Here is a 15,732-nt window from a genome sequence, read left to right on the forward strand (position 1 = left end):
GACTGGAGCGCAGCTTTGGCACAGCTTCTGGCCTCTTAAGACGTGTGTGTCATTTAAACAACGTACCTCCAAAGTGACTTGAAGCAGCTTTATTTTGGCCTGTCTCTTTGAGCCCTAAGTTCCAAGTGCAGAAGTAGTTTGCACTCAATTCAGCAGGAAGGAAAAGAGGGCAAAGTTTTGTCATTCCCAGTAGACTCATATGAATATCTTTTCTTCAGGCTTTCCTAACCACCAGGTTTTCTGTTTTGTGTGTCCTTCCTCATTAGTAACTTTTGCGCTATTGTATCCTACCCACATCCTTTTGCTCACACTCTGATGTTACTTGGATACGTGTCCCAGTTTTCACCTGAAATGGAGGATATGCAACTGATCACTCTTGATGATCCAGGAAACCTGAGCAGCCTTGAATATTAAGGTATGTAAGTAGGTTTGGATAAATTAAAATGCAGAAATGTTTTTGTGCACCATGAGTTTTGACAGACATTTGCAGTTGCATGATTCTGGAGACTTTGAATATAATGATTCTATAACAGTAGCAAAAAAACACCAATGTTATAAAATTTACATTTCAACAAAAATAATAAGTAAAAATATGCCATTTGACAATCTAAGAAGGAAGATGAAGATAACAAACTATTTTTTAATCTTTAGTTGTATAGAAATGCACTTGCTATTGCTATTGTAATATAGCAGACCCACTGAATGAATGAGACTTTTATACATCGATTCAGTGGATCAGCTGTAACTGGATTCATCATCACCACCACCACCGAACTCTATACGGTTATTGAGATAATGAATACAGTCTTTGTATCCATGCAACAACCCTACAAGGTAGGCCCTTACTAACCCCATGTAGCAAAGAGGAAATGAAGAGTGTCTCAAAGCCCTATGATTTCATAGCAGAGGTAAGGTGGGGGGGGATCTAGTTTTGGATTCATAGTTAATCCTTCTGACATTTTTATGTATGCCTAAGCAAAGGTAACTCTACTCAGATTATCTGTCCCATCATTTAGAAAAATGTGAGAATATATGTTTTGTGTAGTTGCCCCCTTTTGAGGACTGCTGAGACTCAACTGGAATTGCACAATGTACGTAAGGAAAACTGACAAACTAGTTGTTTTTGAAGAACAAAAGAATGACATGACAGACTCTCTCTAGGGCAGTCATCTCATTTGTTTGCTTTTACAATTCTCTTTTAGTTCATATAGTCATCTCCCTAGAGAAAGGAATAAGTAACTTGGTACCCTCCAGATGTTTTGGACATCTAACTCTCAGCGACACTAACTGCCAGCATGAGCAATGGTGAGGGATCAGGTATTATGAAAGCTGTGGTGTTAAACAACCAGAGCACACCAGCCTGCCCATGTGTGCTACAAGCTTTGTGTGGTTGTTTCATCTCCTTTTCTGAGTACCTGCTTTCATTTCACTATATTCCTTGGAGTGAGCTCAAAAAATTATCAGCAACAATGACCTAAAAATTGGAATCACTGCACAGAAATGATGTGATTGTTCAATCAACTCTGTGATAATGAGTGAGCTTTAACTGCATTAAACAAAACTGCACCCAAGAATATGACCAAGCAGTCAGAATATAAGCATTTGTTATTCTCTTCCAGATGTTCAAAAGAATACATGAAATGACTAATAAACTTTAAGTCAACCTCAACTAAGTTGTGCATGAATAACCATGTAAGCACACAAAATTGTATCATGCTTATTAAACATTAACCAGATTTGTTTTCATTCCCTTTACACACTTATTTATACATTGTGCAAAAACATTCAGTTGAAGAACATAAACATAACTGGTGCTAGCTCATTCATACTTAATGTTAATATGATATAAATGAATCTTTAAAAAGAGGCAACTAACCATAAGACTCAAATGGTGAAATATGACAAGGTATATAGAATTATGCATGGTACACAGAAAATAGACAGAAATAAACTTTTATTTCTTTGTAATACTTGAACCTGACCCTCTTCTAATACAGTTGATCCACTGCATCCATGGATTCAACCATCTATGGCTTGAAAATAGTCTCTCTCTGTGTGTGCGTGCATGCATGCACGCGTGTGTGCGCACAAACACATATGTACACATGCAAAAAAAACAGACCTTGATTTTGCTCTTTTATATAAGGGACACTATTGTATTTAATGGGAATTGTGCATTCAATTAGTTCAATTGTTCAATTAGTTCCATTTGTTTCAAAAGATAAGTTACATACATGCTTAAATCTCCTTGTGGATTAATTTAAGGATACTACAGTTGGGCTCATTCAGCCTAAATAGATTTTCATTTGCTCTACATTCATGCCTGGTTAGAACACAAATAAACCTATATATCATATTTCATTATTATTTTGCTGAAAGGCACTCAAGGCAGCATACAGCTCGACTTTATGTACCTTATAATAACTATATTTTATATTATATATTCCTCTTATATATTCATATTTTCATTCAAAGTACAAAGGTAACTTCAATTGTACTTAAGTCCCCATTTTCTTTTGATGGTAAATTTATTTTCAGTGCAGTGTTGTTAAAAGTAGGAGTCTGTAGTTTGATGCCAGTCTACTGGTCCATAGCATGTTTCCAGGAAACTATACTAACCCAATTCATATGGTATAAATATGAAGCCAACCTCAGGAACACTGAGAGAGAAAATGCTGGTCTCCCATGCCAGATAGCTTGAGATGCACTCGGTAGTCTTCTGAATTTTATTTCAGTCAAAATGTTGTTTATAATGAAGCAATTTGCATATTTGTAGATAACAGTTTCCCTCCTAATATGGATACAGACACACCCATGTTTTTTTAAAAAAATATGAAAGACTGTAAAAAGTCTTCTTGAAAAATCTGCCATTCTGTTTCATGCTACTAGAATCTGGCCAACAAAGACAGGATTTCTGTCCCTCATTAAAGCTGTGATAAGTGAAACAGACGAATCTACAGTCTCTTGAAGCTTCACATCATCCTGAAAGATAAGAGAAAAAAACAGTCATGATTTACTTTAAATTCAACAAAGTTCAATTGAAAACACACCTGTTGAAGAGAAATGTTAGCAAGCAGGGAAGACCCAAAGCTCCATAGTGAAAACTGAGTCACAGGCTCAGTATCTGAAATCTCTAGTGTTTTTTTATTTTATATTAAGACATCACATAGCAAGGGAGAGAAATAACTTTTCATGAGGTCTTGAGCAATCATTGCCAGTTGCAGTAGACTTTGCTTCTCCAATGGCCAGAACACCTTTGTGTCACAGCATCTTTTCCATTTTTTCAGATTTGACTGTCAGATGTTCACAGATTTGGATAAACAAAACATTTACACATGTTGTAAACTATCATACTGGGATAGGAAAACAAAATAAGCAGCAGAGATCTTGTTCTTATCCTACACCAATTATTGCACATTATTGACCACCCACTGCTCCTCTTGTAGCTCTGGGACCCTAATTATATTATGCTTATGGATCATGTAAAAATAGTTCTTTCACTCATTAGCAAAACCGGTAAAACCAGCAACAACAAAAAGCCAATGATCTTGGTAATGCGTCCTTCCATGCTGCACTTCCAAAAACAGACCATTCTGTCAAATTGCTAGTTCAATGAATCCAAGTTAGTTAAAACCTTGTTGAATCTTTCTGGCTTGTAATGTTATTGTTATTTAAATGGATGGTTTACAAGACTTTTATACCGAAAAGAAAAGATCCACAACATTTACCACATCATATGGATGTAATTTGGAAAAGAATAGTCTGGAATGCTGCCAGTCATACAATTTCTCCACTCTTATTGCAAAAGTTTCATTAACCGTATCAGCTTTGGGATGAGGAAATGCTTCATTTATTTAAACAGATTTTCTGCATAAGATATTGACCAACATATTGTATTTGAATGCCTGTCTTTCAATACAGCTGCTATCAAAATACATATTAGATTATCAGCCAATGAAAGAAGAACAAGAATATTCTGTAAATTATTCTGATCACAAGAAGCAGATACATCTTAGAAGATCTTAAACACTTCTTCCTATGTTGAGGAAAACCAGTTTGAGGTTTCCAGCTTCTTGGGGGAGGGGGAGGGGACATCCATCCAAATCATTTGCAATTTTATTACAGAAGGCAAAAAAGAGTTAAGAAAACATACAAAATTAAAGTAAAGATACAGTAGAACACAACCATATGCTGCTTTCCGTTTCTGATCAATATATGAATGAAGCAGAAGCTTTGCTGTATCAAGATAATACAAATACATATATTAAAAACTATGATGAATGGTGAATTGTTCTCCTAATTCTTGAAAGTAATTCAGAGAACTGATGATGAAGGATGATGAAGGGTTTAGAAGACAGATCCCACAAAAAAAGAAAAGAAAAGAAATGGAACTGGATGCAATTTAACTCATATAAAAGAAGAGAGGAAATATGCTAATAATATTTAAATAAAAAAAATTTTTTAAAGGGTGCAACAAATATTCATTTTGACCATGGAAGCTTGGAAAGGAACTGTGGCATTCATTCAGCAGTGGGAAGAAGATTTAAGTTAAGCACCAGGACAAATTAACACAAAACAGTTTAACAAGAGAACAAAGCTACAAAAGGAAGTTACATAGAGATTTTAGAGTAATGGTTTGAGGGATGGTGACATGAGAAGAACAGAAAGCGTCCCACGCTTTTTGTTTTTCCATTCTACATCTCATCTAAAACAGAGCTCACATAGGTCATCCATCTCTGTCACAGGGATGTGTGCAAGCTGAATGAGAAACAAGTGTAACTTCCACGAAGCTGGGGAAAGTGACTCAAGAGTTCTGTTTGGATTAAATGAAAGTAAAGGGAACAATAAGCATATTTCTCTCTCTCTCTCTCTCTTGTATGGGAAGGTAAGACTTCCTTTGCTAGCATCCAGCTACCTCTCCTGTTTTTTTTTTGTTTTTTTAAATGTTCAATTGTAAATATGCTTTTGACTTTCTTCCTTGACATTCATCATCATCATCATCATCATCATCATCTCAATTTGTATTTCATTTCATATTTTATTTCAAAGTAATCATTCCAAGTCTTCGCTATTTTCTGCTACCAGTATGATATCATTTGGATAAATTAAATTATTGATGTCCCTTCATCTGATTTTTCAGACCTCCTTCCTCCAAGCCGTGTCAGCAATGGGACCTGAGGGTGCATGTTTTTTCTTATCCATGGGAGAGGGAGGTCTAGAATGGATCCCCGCAGCTAAGAAGGAACAATTGTACTATTTTTCATGCCATGCAGGGCATGATCTTAGCAACATTCTCCTATAGTAAGCATAAACAGAGCTATAGTGCATACAATGTGGTGTAGTGGCTTGAATGTTATACTAGGATTCTGGGAGACAAGGGTTCAAATCCACACTCAGCCACAGAAACCAACTGAGTGACTTTGGACAAGGCACAGTCTTATCAGCCTCTCAACCTCACCGTCTCTCAGGAAGTCACTAATGATCAACTGATTTCAATGACAGTTAAAGTCCATGTGTGCATTAGGGTTAGAGCATTTGATCAGACTGGGAAGACCTCTGATCTCCACTTAGGCATGAAGCTCTATGGGTGGCCTTCAGCCAGTCTCTCCCTTCCTATTCCCTACTCCCTCTTAACCTATCTCAAGGGGTTGTTGAAATGATAAAATGGGTTGGGGGGATCATGTGACCCTTTTGCAAAAGAGATGAAAAATAGCAATAGCATTACTTGACAATGATGGAAGAATTTAGCAAGAATCTACATGCTGTGTGCTGAGCAATATTATATTATTTAACTTATAAAAGGAAATTTCTTTGTGGTGAGTTTTGGAACACATTAAATCTTCTGTGGCACAAAACAATGAAGCAGAAAACACTTTTCTATATTCTCAATTTAAAGCACAATCATCTTGTTTCTCATAAAATGTACTTATAAACAATAATTTTCATGTTAAGACTTCCATGTCTAGACAAAAATGTGAAGATGCAACATCTACTGTATTCATCTACATTTATTATTAAGTCATTCCAATCTTCAGTTAATCCTGACCCTTAGATACTGAGAATAATTTTTAGAAACTAAGAACAATTAATAACTACAGATTCATTCCAAACATTTCTTACTTATAGATTATCCAGTTGAGATGACTGAGCAGAAGTGATGATATACTGCAGTGATTTTTTAAAAACAAAGTCTTCTATGTACACAGCACAATTCTTTGTAAAAATTCAGCAATACTCTTCTTAAGCTGTTATCTTCTGATAAAAGATTACATGGTAGTCCAATGTAAAGTGACAGAAATGCAAATTTATGAGCATTTCTTTAAATTATGAAATGTGTTAACATTTTTACCTATAATCCAAAATTGGAAAGTTATTTTAAATTTAATGTTTTGGCGACTGTTAAATTTCACAGTCCAGTCATAAATAGCTAAGTGACAACATTTCATTAGGAGGCTTCAGCTTTATGACTCTGTGACAAATATAAAACTACCATGTATATTCAAACTATAAACTGAGGGCAGGTTTGGGGCCAGAATTATGGATTTCGATATGACCGATGGATACTGTATATACTCAACTATAAATTGATCTCATGTATGTCAAGGGCAATTTTTGGGGCCAAAATTATGGAGTTTGATATGAACTGTGGATAAGTTGAGAATAAAACTTAGCAGCATGTAACAACTGATGTAAAGGATGAAGCAAAAGAAAACAATACTAAAGAACTTACTAAAAATTTTGACAGGCATAACTGTTTGTGCTCACCATAAAGGGTGGATGGATGAGATAGTAGAGGGGGGTTGAAGCTCTCACATTTCACTAGGGCATTGTTCCTTTTTTGATAAGAGTTAAAAGTACAGTACTTACATTGACCCATGGACAAGCCAACCCAGTTTTTTGGGGTCATTTTTTTAACTAAAATTTCTAGACTTATACATGAGTATATACAGTAAGTCAAGGGTAAAACTTAGGGACATGAAACAAAGGATGTAAAAACCGAAGCAAAGGAAAACGATAGAAAATTCCAGTAGGCGTAACTATTTGTGCTCACCCTAAAGGCTGGCTGGATGGATGAGGAAGGAGCTACAGTAAATTGTGGCAGTTCTATGTATGGTGGAGGTGACTAGACACAGGCAGGGCTAAGAAAATGTGCACATGTCAAAAAGGATGAAACAACAAAGCAAATAAAATGGTGACTACATCAGCAGTGATTAACTTTAATGTGGTAACTCTGCCTGATTTTAACCCATAAAGCTCACAAACGTACACAAATGTCTTTTTCAAATTCTTCAAATCCTGATTTCCCAGAGCACTCCTTTAAGGAAAAGTGCCATCACTGCCACTTTCCTATTCAGGCATTAAAAAAAAATCAGAAGTGATGCTGCGATGGAAAGAGTAAGAGTAGAGGGGGTTGGTGTTTCTTTTAGGTGCTTCCAGCATGGACTAAGCACTCACCTTTGATTTTGTATTCCCGCACAGCAGGCAGTTGGACTGGATGACCTGATGGTCTCTTCCAACCCTATGATTCTACTCAAAGAATGGGATGGTTCCTTTAGTTTATAAATAAGAATTAAAGTACACCTATTCATATATCCACCCAGATTTTGGGGGTCAATTTTTTAACTAAAATTTCTAGACGTATATGTTAATATATAGAGTAAATGCATATCCATGAGTGCCCCTTACAGAAAATTCCAAAATCTGAAATACTCCATAATTCAAAACATTTTGAGCTATTTACCTGTGCTGTATTTGTGCGGCTGGAGAGAGACATGAGGATCTGTGAAATGGCAAAAGGTATGAATTCATGCCAAGTTTTACTCCTGGACTCCACAAATCCTCAGTCTCTCTCCAATCTCATTATACAAATACAGGTAATCCAAAATCCAGGGGGAAAGGCAAAATACAGAATGCTTCTGGTCCCAAGTATTTTGAATAAGGGATACTCAACTTGTAATGGAATTCTAATACTCCTTCCTTTCCTTTCCTTTTCTCCCCCCCCCCCTTTTTTTTTTTTTTGGTTTTCTTTTTTTAGATATAATAAAAGCAGCATTGGGAGAACAAATTCCTAGTGATGGAAGTGTATCTATGTTTTCCCACTCCAAAAATGCCTCTATCCTATGGATTCAAATATGTTAAGTGTGACTCAAAATTATGCATTTCAAAGGCTATTGCTCTTTCAGAAATAGGGAAAAATAATTCCAGATTCTCTTATGTGTTTTATGTAATCTATGTTCTCAAATACTAGCCCTTAAATATTAAAGCCCTTGAAAACTGGGCATTATTACAACCCTAGTGGAATAATGCCTCCATGAACCAGTCACAGCAACATAACTGTACAATTATTATTAAAATGGAATATCATGAACATGGTGATATACAAAGCTAATGTTTATTATAGGATTGATTGAAGTGAATCCATAATTGGTGTGTAAATTACATGTTAATCCCAACTGGGGTCAACCAATTGTAATCAATGGGATTTATCTTAGTGGTGTCCCATTTATTTCAGTATGCCTACTATAGAAAGGACTAAAATAGATTTGCATAGAGCCAGCATGATGTAGTGGTTTGAGCACCAGACTAAGACTTTGGAGGGCAAGGGTTTGAATCCTGCTCAGCCATGGAAACCCACTGGGCGACTTTGGGCAAGCCACATCCTCTCAGCCCCAGAAGAAGGCAATAACATCTCTGAATAAATCTTGCCAAGAAAACTCTGTGATAAGTGTCACCCTAAGTTGGAAACAACTTTAAAGCAAACAAAAAAAAACCACCCCAAAACTAGATTTAAACCTAATTATTTTGATGGCTTCCACTGTTTTTCCTTTAAGGTGTACAAAACATAAAACTGTACAAGATTAACCCTTCTCTCTAAGAAAATAAAGAAAAAAGATTGATAGAGCTATTTCAAAATTTCTATTTACATTACCAAAAACATACTATATTTACCATCATTGGGCAAGTAACATGAATTTAAGTAGCCTACTGGATCTTTACAATTTTTCAAATTACAATTTTCAACCAAAATATTATATTCTGTGCTTTAAAAACTAACAAATTAGGTGTACCTATATGAGAAGTTCTAAACTTTCTTTGAAATGTTTATACTTTTAATGGTATATTGAATTTGTAGTATTTTTCTTTGGTATTTGCAAAACTTAAAATAAAATGCAATGGAATATGGAAATTATATTGCCTAAGCACCACCTGTAACATATTCTAACAACACTTACAACCACAAAAACAGATATCTTGACACATAATGCTCTCAAGCTTTTCTCAGTTAGTTTCTAAAAATTCTTACATCATACTATTATAACATTATTGAAAAGTATTAGGTATGCACATTTGTAGCCAAAGGAATGAACAATTAAAACTTGTACTGTAAGAAGCCATGTTTTTCATCACCATCTGATCTGGAGTTTGGGGGGGTTTAATAAGACCAAAATCTTGATGTTTTCCAAGGTGAACATGTTTGAAATTTCCATTTTATTGCATTGAAACCATATCACACAATATCCACTTAGATTTTAGAAACAATGAATTAATCCTAACTCAAATAATATTCTGAAAACCACAAATGATTTTCTTTCTTGCTGGCAATGCTCACCCATACACTATACATCACAGCTAGTCATCACAACTGCAAACCTCCCTACTGTTAGTTGCTGCAAATTAATTTTCAAACTGAAGCTACAACAGTGTTTGTTTTGTCAAATAACTAAATAATGAAAATTAAAACATCTTCCAGTTTTCATTTTGCTAATGAAACCCAGCTTTTGCTATGTGATTTTTTAAAAAAAATTAAACACACAGCTTGAAACTCATTGTGCTTTGAGTAGTTGAATTTACTGTCTAAGGTTTACATTAAGACATTCTTTAGTTGAGAATATAATAAATAGGTTACACCCCAATTTAGTCATACTTGGAGTAGACTCACTTAATGCAAATACTAATGCATTCCTGCTCATAACCAAACTCCATTGAGTTCAAGGGAACAGTGTTCTCAACATAGGGTAGTGGAGACAAATGTGGGAAGATGTGAATTTCAGATTTCCCACACATTGACATCATACTACATCGTTGGTTTGTACTGATATTGATTGTTCCTTGATATTGCCAGAGCACTGCTTGTGTTCAGAGTTTTGAACAATCTACAAAAGTCAGTGAAGGAACACAGAAAGGTTAACATGTACACACAACAAGTGTCCCCTTGACAACAACGACAACAACAACAACAATAAATTATTTGTATTTTCTCGCCTTTCCCAGGTGGATTGAGGTGGGATTACAACCCAACAGTAACAATAAAATAAAAGAATAAAACATATAATTTCAAACATTAAAACAGTTAAAAACAGTGCAGTCAACATTTATAAGATAAAATGTTCTGATCCTAGATAGAAGAGTGAATGGTGTCATTACAGAAGATTGGGTGGATAGGCTTGCCAGAAGAGATCCCATATATCATTGTACATTATATACAATGGGATATATCGGATTGAAGCCAGAGTGTTGAAGTACTTTGGCAACGTAACTATGCTCCCTTTCAATAAACTATGAAGGTCAGATACAATGGTGATTTGTTAGAAATTATTTTCTAATAATTATTTTCTAATTATTTTCCTTTCCAAAATAAAAAAAGCTGATAAGAAAGAAAGAAAGAAAGAAAGAAAGAATTCAACAAAACACAAGCTCAACCCTAAATACGCTGAAAGTACCAGATCCTGTCTGGTCTTGGAAGCTAAGCAAGGTCACCTCTGGTTAGGACTTCACTGGGAGACCACCAACAAACACCAGGAGCTGTAGGCTATATTTCAGAGGGAGGAACCGGTGAAACCACCTTTGAGTATTCCTTGCCTAGGAAAACCTTATGAAATTCATGGAGTTGCAGTAAGTCAACAGGTGACTTGAAGGCACACACACACACTCCATCAATCTAGGTAAATAGACATACCAGAATAATAGTCAAACTACGGTATTTGCAAACACATTATATCTGTATGATCAAGACCTACAGAACCTGTCGGACGAGATCCGTCAATTAACATCTTTGGACAGCTTCAAAAAGGCTGTCAAGATGGATCTCTTCAGGCAGGCCTTCCCAGACTGAAATATCCCAGCCTCAGGATCTCAGGATCTCCCCCCTCCTCAGTAATGTCCCCAAAGCCCCCTTTTCTTTTCTTTAGAATTGAACTTGCAGTGGTTTATTGGTTGGTATTATTTTGTTTAATTTATTGTTGTTTTAACTAGTTATTGTGATTTTAAATTAGATATGCAGTTTAATAACTTTTTAAGGGGGGGAGGGAAATATATTGTTTTTATGCTGTGTGTTATTTTAATGTTGTAAACCACCCGGATTGGTTCGCCACAGGGCGGTATATAAATAAAATTTATTATTATTATTATTATTATTATTATTAAATCTTTTAGAAATAATGTTTTTTGTTTGTTGCACTACTTGTTTCTAAGTAAATAGCTGTGGGAAAGAATGTAGAAAAGAAAGGAGCAGAACAACAAAGACAATTAACTGGCAACCAAACTCTGGGCTAATTGTCTTTGCCTTTTCCTCATTTCCATATTTGCTGTTTAAAATGTCTTGTCTGTTTCACTCAGATTAGTGGTTGTGGGAAAGAGTTAAGTAAAAGAAGAATTTTAACTGCTCTGTGAAAGAATACGTATTGCCTTTCTGTTGATTTCACCATCAAAATTAGCTGTTTCAATATTATTCAAAAACAATGTCCCACTCTGTGTCATGAATTAAAACAGACAATGCACATAAATAGTATCCTCCCTTCAGTTTAGACCGCAGAAGTGTTTATTTCCAAAAAGGCTTAAATGCATTAATAAGCTACAAAACCAATAGTAAACAGAATTTCTTACAGATTTAGAGCACAGTTGTAACTGGCCAAGATAGTCAAGGGCCTATACACAGGGGTAGGATACCATGGGCTAACCCTGTGATATCCCATCTGCAGTCCTAGCTTGTTCCCACCCCCAGTACCTACCTGGGCCAGCATGGTGATAGGTGGGTATTCACATACCTGTCTGCTGCCATGCTGTGTAGCCACCCACTCACCTGTCCCCACTGCTGCATCCCATGGGAAGGCCCTCCAGTGCAAACAACAGGTAGGTTTAAAAGACTGCACTAACTGCCTTTTGGACTGGGGTTGGCTGAAACTGTCAGATCAGTGTCCAGTCTGGCTAATCCCAGACTGGGGCTGTTGTTCTGCACTGTCTGCACAAAACAATTCTAGGCTGGGGGAGAGGGAACATGGGACTTTTGGCTTGTATATATAGCCTCTAAGAACCAGCTAAGCTGACATTAGATGAAGCTTTACTGAATTTAAACATTTGGAAATTCTTAGGCCTGCCCTGGTCCTGCCTACCTTTGTGACTGCACCACAACTATGTCCTGGGCTGGAGGAGGTCTGGTCTGACTTAGGTCCTCACTCACCCAGACCTTCTTGGTCTACTTTTTTCTACTCAGCAGCTGATCTTTTTCTTTTCCTTGCCAGCAGAAGAAAATTTAGAAAAACAGAAGAAAGTTATGCTTATTCCTCACCAACTACAACTGGGATATCTTTGAATTGGGGTTGCACTACCTTTTGCACTGTACATTAAATAGGTGCAATGACTGTGATATATATCCCTGATTTACAACCCTAAAGTTATTTTAACTAGGTGCATTTACTTTGTTTAGAAATAATTACCAAAGTTTGTGGTAGCTGCAAGTCTTTCTTGTAACTTAAACCATGACAGAAACAGCTGCATTGAAGAAGATTGCAATGCAGTTCTAGGCTTGCTTACTCAAAAGTAAGCCTCAACAAGTTCCATCCAATGTATTATTTAGAAGTGCACAGTAAAATAGAATAAATATTCAAGAAACAAACAAGCAAAAAGGTTTGCATATTAAAACACAATTGAGTTCAGAGGTTTGAGAGTGGAGTGCATTATGTTATGATATTCCACTTTTTCAGAAATGCACAATGGTGGGGGAGGGACGTCACAGAATGCTGCTTCCATCCAAAGGAACTGCAAGCTCACAGATAGTCTCTCTCCACAGTGCCTGCCTTCTGGATGGGTCCTTGAAAGTAAAGGCATTATGGTAAGGCTGCCTCAGAAAACTGATTTTCCCAGAGCCTTCAGAGATAGCCTTCAATTTCGAGGATGCACTTGGAGGGCAGGCACCTCAGTGTGAGGATGCTCAGGACCCAGCTGCGTGCTCTGTGGATAGTATCTCAGATGGCATACTCTGCCTTCTTCCTGCACTTGTATATTTTAGAGTTTTACTGTTATTACTGTGCCCAGTAGCATCACTATGCAGGTGTGGTGGGTTCAGAGTGGGGTGGTACACCTAGAGAGACTGGCACAGCTACTGGGCGAGAAAGGGTGGTTTCCCACTTCCCCAGCAGCAGTACCATAGCCTAAATGGGCCCTCTGAAGGCCACAATGCCCCTCCCTCAGTAGTGGTGGCTGCTGAGGAGGCAAAGAAGCCTTCAGAGTCCCACGTATCAGCAGCCACATGGGACTCTGAAGGCTTTGGCAGGGTGGAAGAGCCTCCAGAGCCCTGCATGGCTCTGAAGGCTTGTAGAGGGGAGGGGACAGGGGAGCTTTCAGAGTCCCCTGCAACAGTAGGTATATAGGACATTAGGACTCTGGTGTACTTTTTAAAGTTCTTTGGCATCATTTTTGTTTGCTTCATCCTTTAGAGCCTTTCTTACATGTGCCAAAGTTTTACCTTCAACTTACCCATGGGTCATATCGAAATCCATAATTATCACCCCAAAACCTGCCCTTGACTTATACATGAGGTGAACTTATGTATAAGGTATATATGGTAATTGTACAGAAAAAAACACAAAACAATAGTTACAGAGCTTTTTATAAAAAAAATCACCAAAAGAGTTATATAAACTATTCTGCACCAAGGCAAATAAAAACAAAACAGAACATAAATTATCAAGAATGAACATTAACTCTTAGGGTATGACTAATGGTCTGACACATGAAAATAATGTCAGTTTCATAGAAAGGAAAATAAAATTCAGTAAATTACTCATGTAACTGTTTGAAACAAAATAGTATTTTTCTGTTCTCAGTCCATCTTCTCGACAAATAGTTTGAGCCGATTCAAAACAAGTGAGTCAAGGCACATTGACTAACCACTAAACTCTTGCTAGGAATATGCTCTTCTTAGTGATATGTATCTTTATTACCATATCTCAGAAATAGAGATGACCACCATTTAAACAGTATAAATGTATTCCTGTCCATAAAAATACTCTTTTGAACATGTGCATTGCCAGGATACATGCACTAGCAAGCAAATGAATGTCTTGTGTTAATATAAAATGTTGGAACTTTGGCAATAAGTTTATAATTATAAATCAGGACAAAATGAAGATCTATTACCTGTTACTGTAATTATATTAATAAAATCACTGATGACTGATGAAGATATATGATATTTATGCTCGAGGGATTAAAAATTAAAACTCATTGACGGTCAAAATTGTTGAGCAATCAAGTTTTTTGGTGAGGTATTTTACCTGAAAATATTGTCAACTTTTCCTGAACTCCAGAAGGTTAACCCTTCTGATTCTCTCACCTTAATTTGTCTCATTTGGCAACTGTATGACTTGTTTATAGGCAGTATAACAGAGACGACTATAAAATAGAACAATTATGTCACATATATACAAAAGGTTTTATGAACAGCACAAATTACTGTAACTTTGTATACACTCAGGTTGCTAAACTCCCACTGACTTCAGTGAGGTTTAATCAGCCTAGGTAACTTGTAAAAGTATGTAAATACTGCTGTACAAGTTATTATCAATATGCTGCTTTTATATACAAATACCTCAGAGCAACTTACTATCTGCAACTTCATTTATAGTGCTAATCCTTATAAATCTTCCATCTCCTCATTAGTTATATACAACAGTGTGTTGGAGCAGCTAAAATAGCCAATGCAATTCTAGGCTTCATCAATAAAAGTATAGTGTCAAGATCGAGAGAAGTAAATGTACCACTCTATTCTGCTTTGCTCAGGCCTCTCCTGGAATAGTGTGACCACTTCTGAGCACCATAATTCAAAAAGGATGTTGTCCAGAGGAGGGTGACCAAAATGGTGCAAGGTCTGGGAACCATGCCCTATGAGAAGCGACTTGGGGAGCTGGGTATGTTTAGCTTGAAGAAGTGATGGTTAAGAGGTGATATGATAGCCCTGTAAATATTTGAAGGAATGTCACATTGACAATGGAACAAGCTTGTTTTCTGTTTCTTCAGGAACTATGACATGGAACAATGGATGCAAGCTACAGGAAAAAAGATTCCACCTAAACATTAGTAAGAACTGTTTGCCAGTGGAACACATTCCTTCAAAGTGTGGTGGGGTCTCCTTCCTTAGAGGTCTTTAAACAGAGGCTGAATGGCCATCTGTCAGGGATGCTTTGATGGAGGGTTCCTGCATGGCAGGGGGTTGGACTGGATGGCCCTTGTGATCTCTTCCAGCTCTATGATTCTGTGAAAGAGTGGTTGACTCAGAACTGTTAAAAATTTCCAAAAGTAAATCAATTTGGACTAGACAAATATACACTCTAATGAGGTACATATGAAGAGGCCATGTTTCCTCCCAGAAAAATGTTAGTTTGTATGAGTGGTTTTTCAGCTTACTGACTTGTCAAGGGAACTCCATGCAGATTCCTACAAGGCACCTTTTGATGA

The 15,732-nt window shown here is 36.6% G+C and overlaps 1 protein-coding gene across 2 annotated transcripts in view; it reads right to left on the reverse strand.

The window, feature by feature from the left end:
• Window positions 1-2,411: 2,411 nt before the first annotated feature.
• The window catches only part of CRPPA (CDP-L-ribitol pyrophosphorylase A), a 63,573-nt gene continuing 50,252 nt past the window's right edge, over window positions 2,412-15,732 (reverse strand). For both annotated transcript variants that reach the window (XR_006104738.1, XM_042476312.1), the window contains one exon: window positions 2,412-2,982. Coding sequence is in view for 1 of the 2 variants with exons in the window: in XM_042476312.1 (XP_042332246.1) it covers window positions 2,878-2,982 (105 nt within the window). In the remaining variant the exon portion in view is untranslated. The remainder of the gene's footprint in view (window positions 2,983-15,732) is intronic.

Source organism: Sceloporus undulatus, chromosome 6, assembly GCF_019175285.1.
Source record: "Sceloporus undulatus isolate JIND9_A2432 ecotype Alabama chromosome 6, SceUnd_v1.1, whole genome shotgun sequence".
Taxonomy (NCBI): Eukaryota; Metazoa; Chordata; class Lepidosauria; order Squamata; family Phrynosomatidae; genus Sceloporus; species Sceloporus undulatus.